This window comes from Carassius auratus, chromosome 3 (genome assembly GCF_003368295.1).
Source record: "Carassius auratus strain Wakin chromosome 3, ASM336829v1, whole genome shotgun sequence".
Classification (NCBI taxonomy): Eukaryota; Metazoa; Chordata; class Actinopteri; order Cypriniformes; family Cyprinidae; genus Carassius; species Carassius auratus.
In genome coordinates this window covers 14,312,901-14,327,106 of record NC_039245.1, presented here as the reverse complement: position 1 = coordinate 14,327,106, position 14,206 = coordinate 14,312,901, and the positions used below count along the sequence as shown (strand labels likewise).

At 38.6% G+C, this 14,206-nt stretch overlaps 1 protein-coding gene across 1 annotated transcript; it reads right to left on the bottom strand.

The window, feature by feature from the left end:
• Positions 1-6,015: 6,015 nt before the first annotated feature.
• LOC113055497 (immune-associated nucleotide-binding protein 1-like) lies at positions 6,016-8,303 on the bottom strand. Its single transcript, XM_026221861.1, has 4 exons — positions 8,162-8,303; positions 7,499-7,783; positions 6,520-7,161; positions 6,016-6,421 (listed from the first exon to the last, which is right to left on the bottom strand). Exons 2-4 carry the CDS (start codon positions 7,524-7,526, stop codon positions 6,384-6,386), a joined length of 708 nt encoding a protein of 235 aa, XP_026077646.1. The 5' UTR covers positions 7,527-7,783; positions 8,162-8,303; the 3' UTR covers positions 6,016-6,383.
• Positions 8,304-14,206: the final 5,903 nt, after the last annotated feature.

Here is a 14,206-nt window from a genome sequence, read left to right as displayed (position 1 = left end):
AGCAACAGCGATGTTGATGAAAGACTACAAACCGATGACACGTCATGAGTCATTCACAGACTGTGACGCTCGTCTTTTCTTGACTGATAACTGCGATAAGAGTGTAAACACAAGCGTGTGATGTGTGTGACTAGAAAAACTAATCACCTGAATATCTTATAATCACTAAAAGCAAGATTATTTTATTTTAATCTTTACTGAATGTTTTACTATGCCCTCTAATTACGAAGACCTATTATTACAACTGTTTTATATTATTAATATAATGGTTGAACCCTTAATCCATTACACGAGACATTTTAGTTATCATTTTATTTTAAATTAATATCAAAATATACAGATAATATGCAATATAAATAATCAACAGATAATGCTTTAAACAAGACAATACAATATAATAGTTAGAACAAAGCTATGACGCGGTGTTTTATTATTATTATTATTATTATTATTATTATTATTATTATTATTATCGCTAGTGTCAGCAAGACATTCAGAGCATGAAAAAAGCAACGATATGTGAACTGGTGTTCCTGCCAGGAACAAAAGAGCAGATCTCGGTCAGGATGATGTTTAAAGTGAGTCAGACTGAATCCTGGTGTTCGCACGAGCTGTTCAGCTGTAAACAGACACTACTGAATGTCAGTCACGTGCTCTGAATGCCATTTCACTCACTTAAACACTCCACCCCGGTGATTGATTTATACACCGTCCATTAATCACCATATTTCACCTGAACCACGGAGAATTCAGTTAAACAAAGACTGTCAGTTGAAGCAGGATTCATATCTCTCTATTAATGATTCATTCAAAGGCAGTGCATAGACTTCTTAAATAAGTGAATGTATTTGAAATCTCTTTGGATGAAGCATCTGTCAAAAGTATAATATAAAGCTCTGTCTGTGGAGCACGAGACACTTGTACCCAGGCTTTATTCTGTCTATTCCTCTGCTCTCCGCTCATCTAGAACCACAGTTCACTTAAACTACATTAAACTGAGCTCATTCCTCTGTTTGACAGAAGCTCAGAACAATAACTTAAATACTAACTTAAGTACAACTGAATCATTGTGTGCTCAAAACTTGAATGAACTACGCGCTTTAATGAAGGATTGGAGCTGTTACTGTAAGATCCGCTTTACTTTCACTTTCGCTCCTCCTGTAACTACGGTGTCTGTGAGGTCAAATGAATCCTCCGAAGGATGTTACGTCACAGCGCCGCGACGAAGGCTGTCCAAATTCGTAGGATCCACAAATGCGTCCTCCTTTTCCCCGAATTGGAAGGATGGGTGTGGTGGATCCTTTTGCGTCCTACTTATCCCATAATTCTTTTCGGCAGGACTAAGCGGGCGGTAGCGGAGTGGGGGAGGAGTATTATTTTCGGTGTTTTTTAAAAACTGTTTTTTTCAAAAATATATATTTTCAGTGGGTTTTCTAGCATTTTTTGTTTTGTTTTACATTTGTACGGGTATATGTAAAAAAAAAAAAAATGTTTACTTTCGTAAACTAGCTTCTTCCTTACTGCCTGTGTGAATATCCCCTTATACACAGCTTATTTGTTAATGATTGAAGCTGTTTTAACGCTTCTAAGGACGAAAGAGCAGACAGAAGTGTTTATAAAGCTCCGGGGAGAGAACGATGAGCTCTTCACCCGCGTCTTGTTTGGCGCTGTCATGGTTGCTAGGCGACAGGATATGAGCAACGGGTAAGGGAGGGAACTGAAAGAAGTGTAGGCTGTCCAAATTCACAAACACCGACTTCCGGTTTTTGCGGTCGTCGGAGGACCCATCCTCCTTCAACCGGGTAGGAAGGATCCTAAGGAGGATGCAGACCCTGAATTTGGACACAGCTGTGTCTTGCGCTCGCTGCGGCTGCCTCCTCCCCCCTCCCTCTCAGACATGACACCGGCTTTGAGTGTGACCGGATCATGATTGGCTGTTCTGCCTTAAGTCCCGCCTCTCTTGGGGTGTTCTCGGTCTGCTTGTGCTGAGGAGGCGGGAACTTATGCTTATGGTTATTTACATCTCCCTTTTCCAGGTACTTTGAATCCTTGAGTGTTTATGCTTTGGAGGTTTTAAATAAGCTTGATATGTGTTTGGGAAGATGTTCTGTTATCGTTTTGTTGACATGTCGAGTGTTTTAGGTATTATATTTACATTTTTAGCATAATGCTAATTGCTATTATTGGGATATTGTTCAGCAGCATAACTAAATTCGGTTATGTAACGTTATGTGGCATGCAATTTATAACATAACTGTGATGAAGAAGGCGGGGAATTGACGAGGAGGGGGGACAAACTGCCATTTGTTAAGCAGTGTATTTATGGGTTAATTGCCATTACAACTGATTTTGATATTTTGAGCATTGTTTGTTGATTAGCTGAATACTTTTGTGGATACTTACCTGTTGTGTTTTATTGTAAGGTTACCTGTTGAGGAGAAAAAAGTGAAAAATGATGACATTGTTTGCATACCTGTTGAAGAACTATGAAAGAAAAGTGTATATTATCTTAATGTTTAAAAACAGTAAATTGTTACAATATTTATACCACCAGAGAAAAAGATTTCTGTGGGTGTTTTACAGTGTTTTATATTAGGGGTGTGCACAGATAGTCGAACATTCGAACTGCTCTAATCCTTTCATTTTAGCTGAGCTTTCAACGTTGTTACGGGAAAGGATGAAACTGAATGTTTAGTTCTTGTCACATGATCTGCGGTGCGCTTGTGGTATTCAGAAAAGTTGAGATGTTTTTAAACTCGATGCGGTGCGGACGCGCCTGGAAAAAACGAGCGCGTACGCATCACGACCGCATCACTTCCATTATGAGCGCGCATACCACGCACGTACATTGGAAATAACGAACCTGAGCAAGCAAAAGACGCGATATGTGTGTAAGAACTGTGGTCTTCTACAGTACTTCAAATATGCCGTGGAGAATTAGAAAGTGACCGAATTCAAGAACAGTGTTGCGGCATCTCTCAGGCCGGCGACACACTGGATGCGTGGCGCAAGCGTCTCATCCGCATGGCGTGTCGTTTTTAATTCGGCTCCTATGTTAACAGGTTATAGCTTACAGACCGCCTGCGTGAGACGAGCGGAAAACGCCTGCTTGCTAGAAATAGAACCGACGCCTATTTTTACCGCGACACGCGTGTGTGTTGGAAGCGTTTCCAGGCAAAATATAATCGGAAAATGTGTTTTTATGTCATTTTGTACACAAATACATATGAATTCATGATATTTTGATATTTGAAAGTCTATAGGTTGACATAAATTCAGATATAAATGTAAATATAAATAATTATCGATTTTCAAATATTGCACCTGTCAAACATAATCTATTTCTTTTTTTTAAAAAAAAGTTGATATTGTTGTCATGAAGACAAGAGCCTGGTCTGTCAACAGTCTCCCTCTACAGCAGCAGCGCGCCAGCGCCGCGTCAGGCACGCTTCTGGTGTGTAACCCCTCATTTACACTGAACACGTGTGCGGCGCATTACGGCTTCGACACGGCTACCGGAGCTGATCGCGCCCATTCTAGTCAATGCTTGTGTTTACACCGGCCGCAACGCGGCGCGTTTCAGAAGCTTCCCAAAAGCGGCACTCCGCGCCACTTCGCTAAATATAGGCGCCTAGTCTATTTTTGATGGACGCGCGTCCAAGTCGCACCGGAAATACAAAATAAAAGTCAAAAATCCCTGTCAATTTCAAAATAAACACCCTGTGCAGACTCCCAAACGTATTGCATGTATATTGGCAATATATCCTTGGTAGGAGACAAGAAATGGACGACGAGAGATTCATTCTGGAATCAGAAAAACACGTCGGACAGGCAAATCACGTGGTCTCACGCATCCAGTCGCTCCGCTTCTGATATGCTCCCGGTGTGAGTTGGCACCGCGTGGAGGATGGAATAAAACCTTGTCGCAGCCGTAATGCGCAGCACACGTGTTCAGTGTAAACGAGGGGTTAAGACACAGAATCCGCCACGCTTCTGGGACGCTTCAGACACGCGGCGCTCAAGCCACGCAGCCAGTGTGTCACTCACCGGCCTCAAGCAGCGAATAAACACCGCTAACTTGGAGAATGCAGTGAAAACTCTTCTTGCGTCTGCCCAAGACCCGCCTCGGCACAAACATCTTAGGTTTCTCGATGAAAACATGTAGAAGTAAGAAAAAAAAAAACTTTATTGAACATTATCAGAAAATTTTCCTTGATGCGAGTGGAGCGTCACCAATGATGAAGAGGATGCAATGCCCACTCGTCGGAAAAGGCTGAGTCAGTTCTTCAGTGATGATTACAGAGAGTCCAGCCGAGACGAGTGGGGACAGTTCTTGCTGGAGCCATGTATTCCACCAGATGAGGATCCCATTCAGTGGTGAAACGAAAATACAGTACGAAGTGCTTCACAAAACGTATTCACTAAAAGCACACCGTCACCCCTCGTTTACACTGAACACGTGTGCGGCGCATTACGGCTTCGACACGGCTACCGGAGCTGATCGCGCCCATTCTAGTCAATGCTTGTGTTTACACCGGCCGTGACGCGGCGCGTTTCAGAAGCTTCTCCGCGCCGCTTCACTAAATACAGGCGCCTAGTCTATTTTTGACGGACGCGCGTCCACAGGAAATACAAAATAAAAGTCAAAAATCCCTGTCAATTTCAAAATAAACAGCCTGTGCAGACTCCCAAACGTATTGCATGTATATTGGCAATATATCCATGGTACTTGAAACCCCCAAATCAGAAAAACACGTCGGACAGGCAAATCACGTGGTCTCACGCATCCAGTCGCTCCGCTTCTGATATGCTCCCGGTGTGAGTTGGCACCGCGTGGAGGACGGAATAAAACCTTGTCGCAGCCGTAATGCGCAGCACACGTGTTCAGTGTAAACGAGGGGTTATTTGTGAGTCCCGACGTCTGTGTCGTCAGAGCGCGTTTTCTCCGCGGTGGGCCTTATTGTTAACAGACTAAGGAGCCGACTTTCCCCCGATCATGTTTACACGCACGTGTTTCTAAACAAGAACATGTAAAACAATAGAAAAAAAAAAGCAAACAAGATTTGCTGACAGTTTACAAGTTTCAAAGTTAAGTTCTACAATAGCCTAATTGCTGCAGGCTGCATTACGTTTTTTATTTGTTCACTTTTTTTTTTTTTTTTTTGCTTTTAATCTGTGTTTGCATGCATTGTTAAAGGTTTTCAGATACAAAACACGATGTGTAATGTTCGAGCTTATTGTGCTTGTTCAAAATGACAGAAACAATAAATGTTGCTGAAAAATAACGTCTGTCTCATTAAACTTCAAAAAAAAAAAACTTTTTTTGTGAGCTCAAATATTAAAATGTGATATTTGCGGAAAACGCCCATCCTTACTTTCTGTAATTCACTGCAGTTTGTTACATGCTCCATGTTTACATTACAGCTCAATATTATTAACTTTTTGTATAGAGTAACACTTGTGAAGATGTTCATCTATATGAAACTGCTTTGATAGTGTTAGATGCTTTACCTTCAGAATATTTTCTATATGATATTATAAATGTTTGCACTGTGCTGTGTTTTAGACTGAAGTTTAACGTTTAAAAAGTATGTTACTATTTCTTATCAGAGGTGTGGCTGTCTAACAAACTTGTTTAACAGGTTGATGTGAATCATGATGTTTCGGTCCATCACTACTAAAAGATCTTCTTCAAACAAACACGCAGCGACAGGCTCAGAGTGACGCCCCTCGGGTGACTGAATATCAGACAGAAAATAACGCTGGACTCTGCTCTGACTGCTGTTCATCTGAAGCGTTTGACTTCTGAAGACAGATCATCTCCAGAACAGGGAACAGCTTCAGACGCTCCTCTGAGCAAGAGTGAAGATGTGTGATGAAAACAATAACTCAGAAACAACACATGCATGCCTTCATATCTTTGTGCTGAGATTGATGGACAGATGAGTCTTGAACACAGTTGAGTTCAACAGCAAACACAGACAGCACTCAGAATCACAATAAATCCACTTTATTCTTTCAGTGTTCTGATATTTGACCGATTCCCCTCTGAAAGGAAACTCACTCCTCTGGATAGCGACACAGAAAGCACTTTATATGAACAGAGAACATCATGAGAAAGAAGGGTGTGTTTATTCCAGTTGTTCAGAGTCACTGGCAGCTCGTGCAGTGATCGTGTATTACTGTGATCGCTGAATGATTTAATACATCGCTGATAAGAACAGAAGTGCTTTAGGAGTCTTGTGTTTCGTAATCACTGAGACTGTAGTTTCTCACGTACACTGTTTGATATCCATGATGTGTTTGCAGCACTATTACAGAGTCCAGTTTTTCTCATCAGAGCCAGTCTGATCTGGTCTTTCCTCTCAGGAACTGCCTCAGCTTCATCTGGAGACTGGATATGGTAAACTCTTTCCTGAAACTACAACAGAAATGAGCTGTTTAATACAATCGCAGAACTCTCTCTTTAAGATCAGTGTTGTGTGTATTTGAGAAGTAATTAACAGAAACAAGACGTACAGCTGACATTAAGAACGTCCATGCTGTCGCTCCTCTTCATCTGTTTGATGAAGAATCTCCCTCCGTTCTCCGTCATCATTCCTTCAATCTTCTGCAGCAGATCTTCAACTTGAGCCTTCACTTTCTTCATCTTACTGAAACAGTGAGACTTTCCTCCACATTCAGTCACGAGTCGCTGCAGATCCTCATGATCTTTGGGTTTCAGATGTTCATCAGTGGTCTGATCCAGATCCTCCAGATCATCTCCATGTGTGAACAGAATCATGATGTACTTCTGAACTTCAGGACCAAACAAACACTCAATATAATCCAGGATCTCTTCTTCATTTTGCAGAGGTTTCTCCAGAGGAACGGTGAGCAGAACTGAACTGAGACCTGCTGAACATCCAGAGAGCAGCTGCTCTTTCATCTTCTCCAGCTGCTCTTCATTCAGATCTGGATCCAGTAGATCTGGACAATCAATCACAGAGACCTGCTTCCCTCTGATCTGAGTCTGACCCTCACACACTTCAGACTCATGCCTTTTAAACCTCTTTTCTCCCAGGATCAAGTTCCCAGACGAGCTTTTCCCACAAGTGTTTCTGCCCATCAGAAGAATCCGGATCACTGCATCATCTGGACTGGAGTCAAAAATGAAAATATCTGAAAGTGACAGAAAATATCAAATATGAGTGTAAAAACACAAGGCTTTTAAACGAAGGAAAAAAAACAACACGAAACACTACAAACAGCACAAAAACTGAACTCGTAACAGCAGCAAATGAACAGATTTCAATTACAGCAGTCAGTGAAAATATGATCTAATCATCTGTCAGCTCCATGTGACGACATCTTCACTCTTCTGAGTCATTTATAATGATATTCAGTGAAAACAACTGATTCACGAGGAACATGGTTTCAAACTGAATTTTATTCTGACATTGAGACCAAATGAATGCACTGAGTCTTTCTTAAACAGAGTAAAGAAACACCGTCTCACCAGGAAGAGTTTTAGTCGCTTCTGCCATCTTCACTGCATCTCAGATCACATCAACATCAACATCAACATGCTTCTGACAGAACACAGCATCAACACAATCTCCATTAATACGTGTCCTGGTTTAGAAGAACAATAATGGAGCAGGTTTGCATTAAACACGCGGTTGAGGAATGATAAAGTCACCAGGAGTCAGCTGCAGTTCAGGTTTGATCAGATTCTTTCTTCTTCTGCTTCTGACATGAAAACGCTCCTCCCCTTCGCATGAATCAACATGTAGAACTAGAGCTGGAAAAACATATCAAATATCAATCTCTCATCTTTCAAAACAAACAAAACACGTCTTAAAAAAAACCAAAGTGTCCAAAACGTTCTGCTTTTAAAGCCAGGGTCTATTGGTTTAAATGGAGAGACACAGAGGAGACGGAGAAGCAGGAGCTGAAAACAGAAACACTGGCTGTAGAAGAGGACATTTATCATCTGTAACACCGCGTGTAAACACTAGATGACTGTAGAGACCTATATTTACATTGATGCACACAGAGATAGCTTATGTTACTCATACATGTCATAACTTGATCAATCAAGCAGGATTATTTATTTTACATTATAGTGCACTATAACTGAGTGTTTGCATGCTATATGAACAGAGATATGGACAGTCACATATGTGTTGATATTGCCAAAGCGCGTCCGCGAAGAAAATCCGTGAGCGAGCGGAGAGACCCGCGCTACAGCAGTGCGCGCTCCCGATCTGTGTCAGTAAACACGTCACGTGGCTCTGTTGAGACATTGCGCGTGGCGCTCGTGCACAGGGTTTAACGAGTACAGTCAGCATAGTAACTCAGTTAAGACATAGGCCTACTGTTGGTCATTTATATGTACAAAGTCAGCCCATTCTTAAGATATATTTGATAAATATTATTACATTTTAGACAAACTGGAGACAATAACAGTATTTAAAGTTGGCATGCAGCCAGAACGGTGTTCCCTTACTTCTGTAACTTCTATAAAATAAAATGAAATAAAGAAGCAAATCTTTGGATGGCTCCTCAGTTCAGTGTTTTCACTCCAGTGATCTGAGAATGTTTCTGTCCAGTGTCCCGTGTGTGAATCCCATCAGATCCGGGTCACAGCGTTTCTTCCCAGGATTCTGTTCTCCAAACCCTTCTTTGAGTTCCTCCGTTTGTTTAGTGTTCCTCTGTGTATTGATCCACTTTAATGGCGTGTTTCCCGAGGTTTGTAGAAATAAGGCAAAGTCAAGAATAATGCATTTCCACGAGTTTAAAAATATCCCTCTTTAAGAGAAAGACAAAATCAGCTAATGGGCTTCTTATTACTTTACCAGGAAGTGCTTTAGACCTCGTCACTGTCTGAAAACAGACAAGCGCACAAAGATGGTTTCTAGAAAAACACATGCATTCAACAAGTAAAAACAATCTCAATATATCTTATCTGTGTGAGGATTTTGACTATTAATGAATCACACAGAGGTGCAGCGAGTTTAATCTTCAAATCCCAGCCATGTTCGCCAGTAAAGGAGCAGGTCGGTCAGAATTACATTTATATTTAGGGATGGGACGGTTCATTGAAAAAACCGAACCGTTCAGTTCTCCACACACTGTTCGGCACGCGCTGGGACCGCTGTTCAACTTAAATCTGACAAAACATCTGTAATATGGTTTACTATAAATAACACGTAAAAACAAACAAGGTTCAGATATGTTTCTGTTGATGTACGCGCATTCTGGATTCCCAGACATTACAACAACAGCGATGAAAAACACCTCTACAAATCATTCACTCTTGTTCGATACTAATACTAACACTGGATCAGTTAATTCTCTTAAAGTGACAGTCTTTATATTAATCGAACAGCAACAACCGAGAAATCACTCACTGCTCTTGATTATTTATTTATTTATTTATTTTTTTTTACTTTAACAAAGAATCATCTTTAATTTATACTCCAAAATGCAATGCTTTTTTATATGTGATTACTTTAATTTCTGTACCTAAAAACTAATGCAAGACCTACCTAAAAAAAAAAAACCTGAAAGTCAGTTTATTTTATTTGTATCTTTACTCTATTGTATTTATTTGTGTTGTTGCTTGTATTTAGAATATTCTTAATAATATGATAATGTATTTTTTGAAAGTATATATTTTCCATAAACATAGCACATACAACTATACTGAAACCGTGAAACAAACCGAACTGTGAAAAAGTTGAACTGTTCCACCCTAATATTTACATAATCATTTGGCAGACAGACGCTTTCATCCAAAGCAACTTACAATAGATAAAATCTATAAATATATAAAAAAAAAAAAAATATATATATATATATATATATATATATATATATATATATATATATATATATATATATATATATATATATAGTACAGACCAAAAGTTTGGACATAAATTTCAGTGTGACTCTACAATTTTCATAGTCATGAAAATAAAGAAAACTCTTTGAATGAGAAGGTGTGTCCAAACTTTTGGTCTGTACTCTCTCTCTCTCTCTCTCTCTCTTTCTCTCTCTCTCTCTCTCTCTCTCTCTCTCTCTATATATATATATATATATATATATAAAATGTATATAATGATAGATGTTTTAAAAGAGCATCTTAATGACAAACTAGCACACTGTTTTACATATGGGGATACATTTTTTTTTTTGTGCCAAAACTGACCAGAAATTGATTTTCCATTTCTAGCCAACAATATGTAGCCTAGTGTACAATGCTTATTTATGTTGAAGGTGATGAAGGAAGCAACAGTATCACTAGTGCTGTTAGTGCTCCTGATGTTGAACAAGAGAGGGCGGACAGTTCAGCTTTTGATCCAGAGCAGAAACCTTCAGATAAAGTTTAAGCTATCAGCAAAACTAAACATGGCTATACTCTTAGAACAATATGTGCTTTTATGATTTATAATATCATCAGTAGTAGGACTGTGATCATTGGGACATACAACTGATGGCTGCATAATTAATATAGATTATTGAAAGTGCTTATTTCATATTGGTTTACTTTCTACAAATAAAACAATGTTTTGAACATTACACCTGTTCTTTTAACCATTTGAGCACAGAAAACTGAACACATCAACAAATAGATAACCACTGATTAACCCTTCTCATATGGGTGAAAACTATTAATAATTATCTTATTGATATAACTGCCTATAATTTGGTTAAAAAAAACATTTAAATGATAAAAAGAGATAAACAGTTTTCTGTACACGAGGCAGCTGGGGATGTTTTAACACTGCTTCACTATCAGAAGATAAACCTAAACATTACAATGAGCCAAGAACTATAGTTCTGAAATAGAGAAATAGAGCAAATAACAGCATTCATCAAGAGTAAAGAGATGTGAAACTAACAATAGAGATGTATAACCTCCTCTCCTCTATTATTTAGCCCATGCACCCCAAAAAACTAAACAAAAAAAACATTTGGTTCAATAAAATGATCATGTTAACTTTGTAATGATATGTGTCCGGCTGTGGAGAAGACTCTTTCAGACAGAGTCAGGTGCTGGACAGCTGTGAGATAACGTGACAAACTGGAAACTGTAGTCAGGTTTACTGTTTTAGTTAGAACGCATGGCAAGGGAAAGAGAAAATGATTTCAAACGTGTTCCTCATCCTCTTCATCATCCTTCTCTGGCAGCTGAAAGAGAGATTGACCTTGTTAACATTGCTCATGTTTGTACACAACCTGTCACATAATCTGGAATCTTTCCATCTTTTCTTTTTTATTTCAATGTTTTCAGGGGCGGACCTACCAGTTTGGCATAAAAGAAAGCCTTGCCACCCCTGCTGCCACCCCAGTTGGCAGCAACAAATTAAAGGTTATGGCCAATCTGACTCAAATGATTCGCGATCCCGCTCCGAACTCTCGAACTGACTCAAATGATTCGCGAACCGGCTCTGAACTCTCGAATTGATTCAAATGATCTGCGAAGCTGCTCCAAACTCCTGAACTGATCCAAATGATTTGCTATCCCCAAACTGACTCAAATGATTCGCGAACCCGATCCGAACTCCAGAACTGACTCAAATGATTCGCGAATCCCCACATAGCAAAAAATGTTGGGTTGTTTTTTTAACCCAACCCTTGGTTTACACATATTAGATCAATGTGTTGGGTTATCTTAAAATGTAATTTAATTATACTTAAAGTTAATACAAATGTTAGAAAAGCTGCATGGACCATTTATCGGATCGGACACGTGTAAGAAGCTGCTCGAGCGAGCTCTGAGCTCACACACATCAGTCATGCGACAGACAGCAGACTCCGCGAGAATCGTTTGAATGAACCTGCAATTTTCTGTTATAAAAGTTCAAAACCCAGATGAAAGACAAGTGCACAGTCGTGAGGTAATCCGCTTTTTCAGCGAAAATGTATACCAATGCCCCAAATTTACATAATGTTAACGTTACTCCTACAACAAACCTTTAAGAGGCGAGCGTAAAACAGAAGCCATATTCGTCTTAGCACACCAGCACTAATTCATTGTACTGTAAAAGTGTTTTTATGATTTATTTATATTGAATATTGTTATGCATCTATTGGAACACCCTGTAATTAAAGCATTTTCTCTTATGAAGCTAGATTGATTGACATGTTTTTTTTATTTTTTTTTTTTGTTTTTTTTTATGTGTTGTACTAAATGTGTTAATACTTATGTTATAGACAATGGACTTTTTCCGTGAAGGAAAAATTGCAACAATAGAATTTCTGCCTGTTAACTGAAACATTTCAAGGTAAGTAACCTGTTTAAATTAATTATACATAAGTTTTCACTTAGACCTATGACTTCCACAAATTATGAAAAAGGACAAATGAAGTGAAATAAGTGTATTGTTGCATTCCATCCAACAAAGCTTCCTTTCATTTACAGTGTACTTTTGTTTCTCCCTACAAGTCCAAATCAGTCAAAGGGTAAAGGGTGGTCAAATTTACTCACATTAGCCGCAAATATAGCCAAATTTTCTGGAGAGAGTGAAAACTGGTTTAGTCCGTCTCTTAGTGCAAATGATAGTAGATCCCCACAAAGACTGTAAAAATGTAAACTTTAAGCTTAGCTTTTTTTTTTTTTTTTACTTGTCTGCAAAATCTCTACTTTAGTCATTTAAATGCCTTCATGCAGAAATTGTTTTTAAAACCGTTCCTGCCATCTGCACCATACCACACTAATGGAAAAATGGTGTGCACATCATACACGGAAATGAAGCGGTCCTTCATTGACAATTCAACCTGTAAGTAAAGGCAACACTTAAAATTACAGTGCCCTGTGTAATCAAGTCACCTTTATTTATTTTGTATAAGAGACACTTTGTACAATACAAATAATTCCAAGGAGATATTTTGTACAAAAATAATGACAGAATTTTCATTTTTGGGTGAATTATCACTTTAACCAATTTAAATTCGCTATAGCTTTTAACACATTTAAATTCACTCATTTGTAAAGTGAGTGTATCAATGAAATATCATCACAATGCATGTTAACTGAACTTTTTTAAAATTATTTTAAGGTTGGCACTAATTAGTGCTGTACTTGAATCATGAGACAAGACAGAATCCACATGTAATGAATTCACTTCATCTACAGCGATATCGTTGACTTGATTGCAAATAAATGCACAGACACTATTTAACTGAACAGAGATGACATCACTGAATTCAATGATGAACTGCCTTTAACTATCATTCTGCATTATTGACACACTGTTTTCCTAATGAATGTTGTTCAGTTGCTTTGACACAATGTATTTTGTTTAAAGCGCTAGATAAATAAAGGTGACTTTGACTTTGACATGTTCTGGTGCTTGGTGACAAGGAAAATTCCTCCCAAGTTTTTTATTATTTTAAACGGGGAGGCGATGGAACAGAAGACAATACTACAAGCAGTCGATCTGTGTTTCAAACTTTTCTTTGTATATGACATCTACTACCCAAAGCCCTCTGCTCATATTTGAGAGTTTTTGGAACACAGTCTTTAATAATTTCTTCTGCACACTGTCTTCTCCTTAAAAACTTTGTATTTTGTAATCAGTAAAAAACTTTTTTATTTTATTGATCATCAGTAGGTCCAGCAGTATATTTTTATTATTATTATTACTTGATTTTATGATTATTTTTTGTTTTATTATATGTTATGTTCATTTTATTTGAAAGTCGTAATGTTTGCCAAGTATGGTAACCCATATTCGGAATTGGTGCTCTGCTTTTAACCCATCCAAGTGCATACACACACACACACACACACACAGCAGTGAGAAGTGAACACACACCCGGAGCAGTGAGCAGCTACAGATCCAGCTACTGGGGAGCAACTGGGGGTTCAGTGCCTTGCTCAAGGGCACCTCAGTCTTGGGTATTGAGGGTGGAAGAGAGTGCTCTTCATCAGCACCGAGACTCCAACCTCTGACTTTTGGGTTACAGGTCCAACTCTAACCATTGGGCCACAGCTGTGAACTGTATTTACACATTTGTATGTTTTGATATGAATATGAATTGACACAATTGTGCATCTTGAAAATGTCAGTTGTATTTTTACACGTTCTTGTACATTTAATATATATATATATATATATATATATATATATATATATATATATATATATATATATATATATATATGTGTGTGTGTGTGTGTGTGTGTGTGTGTAAATGTGTTACTTGCATA

Coding starts and splice junctions, on each gene's coding strand:
- LOC113055497 (XM_026221861.1), bottom strand. CDS start 7,526: ATGGCAGAAGCGACTAAAACTCTTCCTG. Junction 7,162..7,498: donor AGCGACTAAAACTCTTCCTG/GTGAGACGGTGT, acceptor TGTCACTTTCAG/ATATTTTCATTTTTGACTCC. Junction 6,422..6,519: donor GGACGTTCTTAATGTCAGCT/GTACGTCTTGTT, acceptor TTTCTGTTGTAG/TTTCAGGAAAGAGTTTACCA.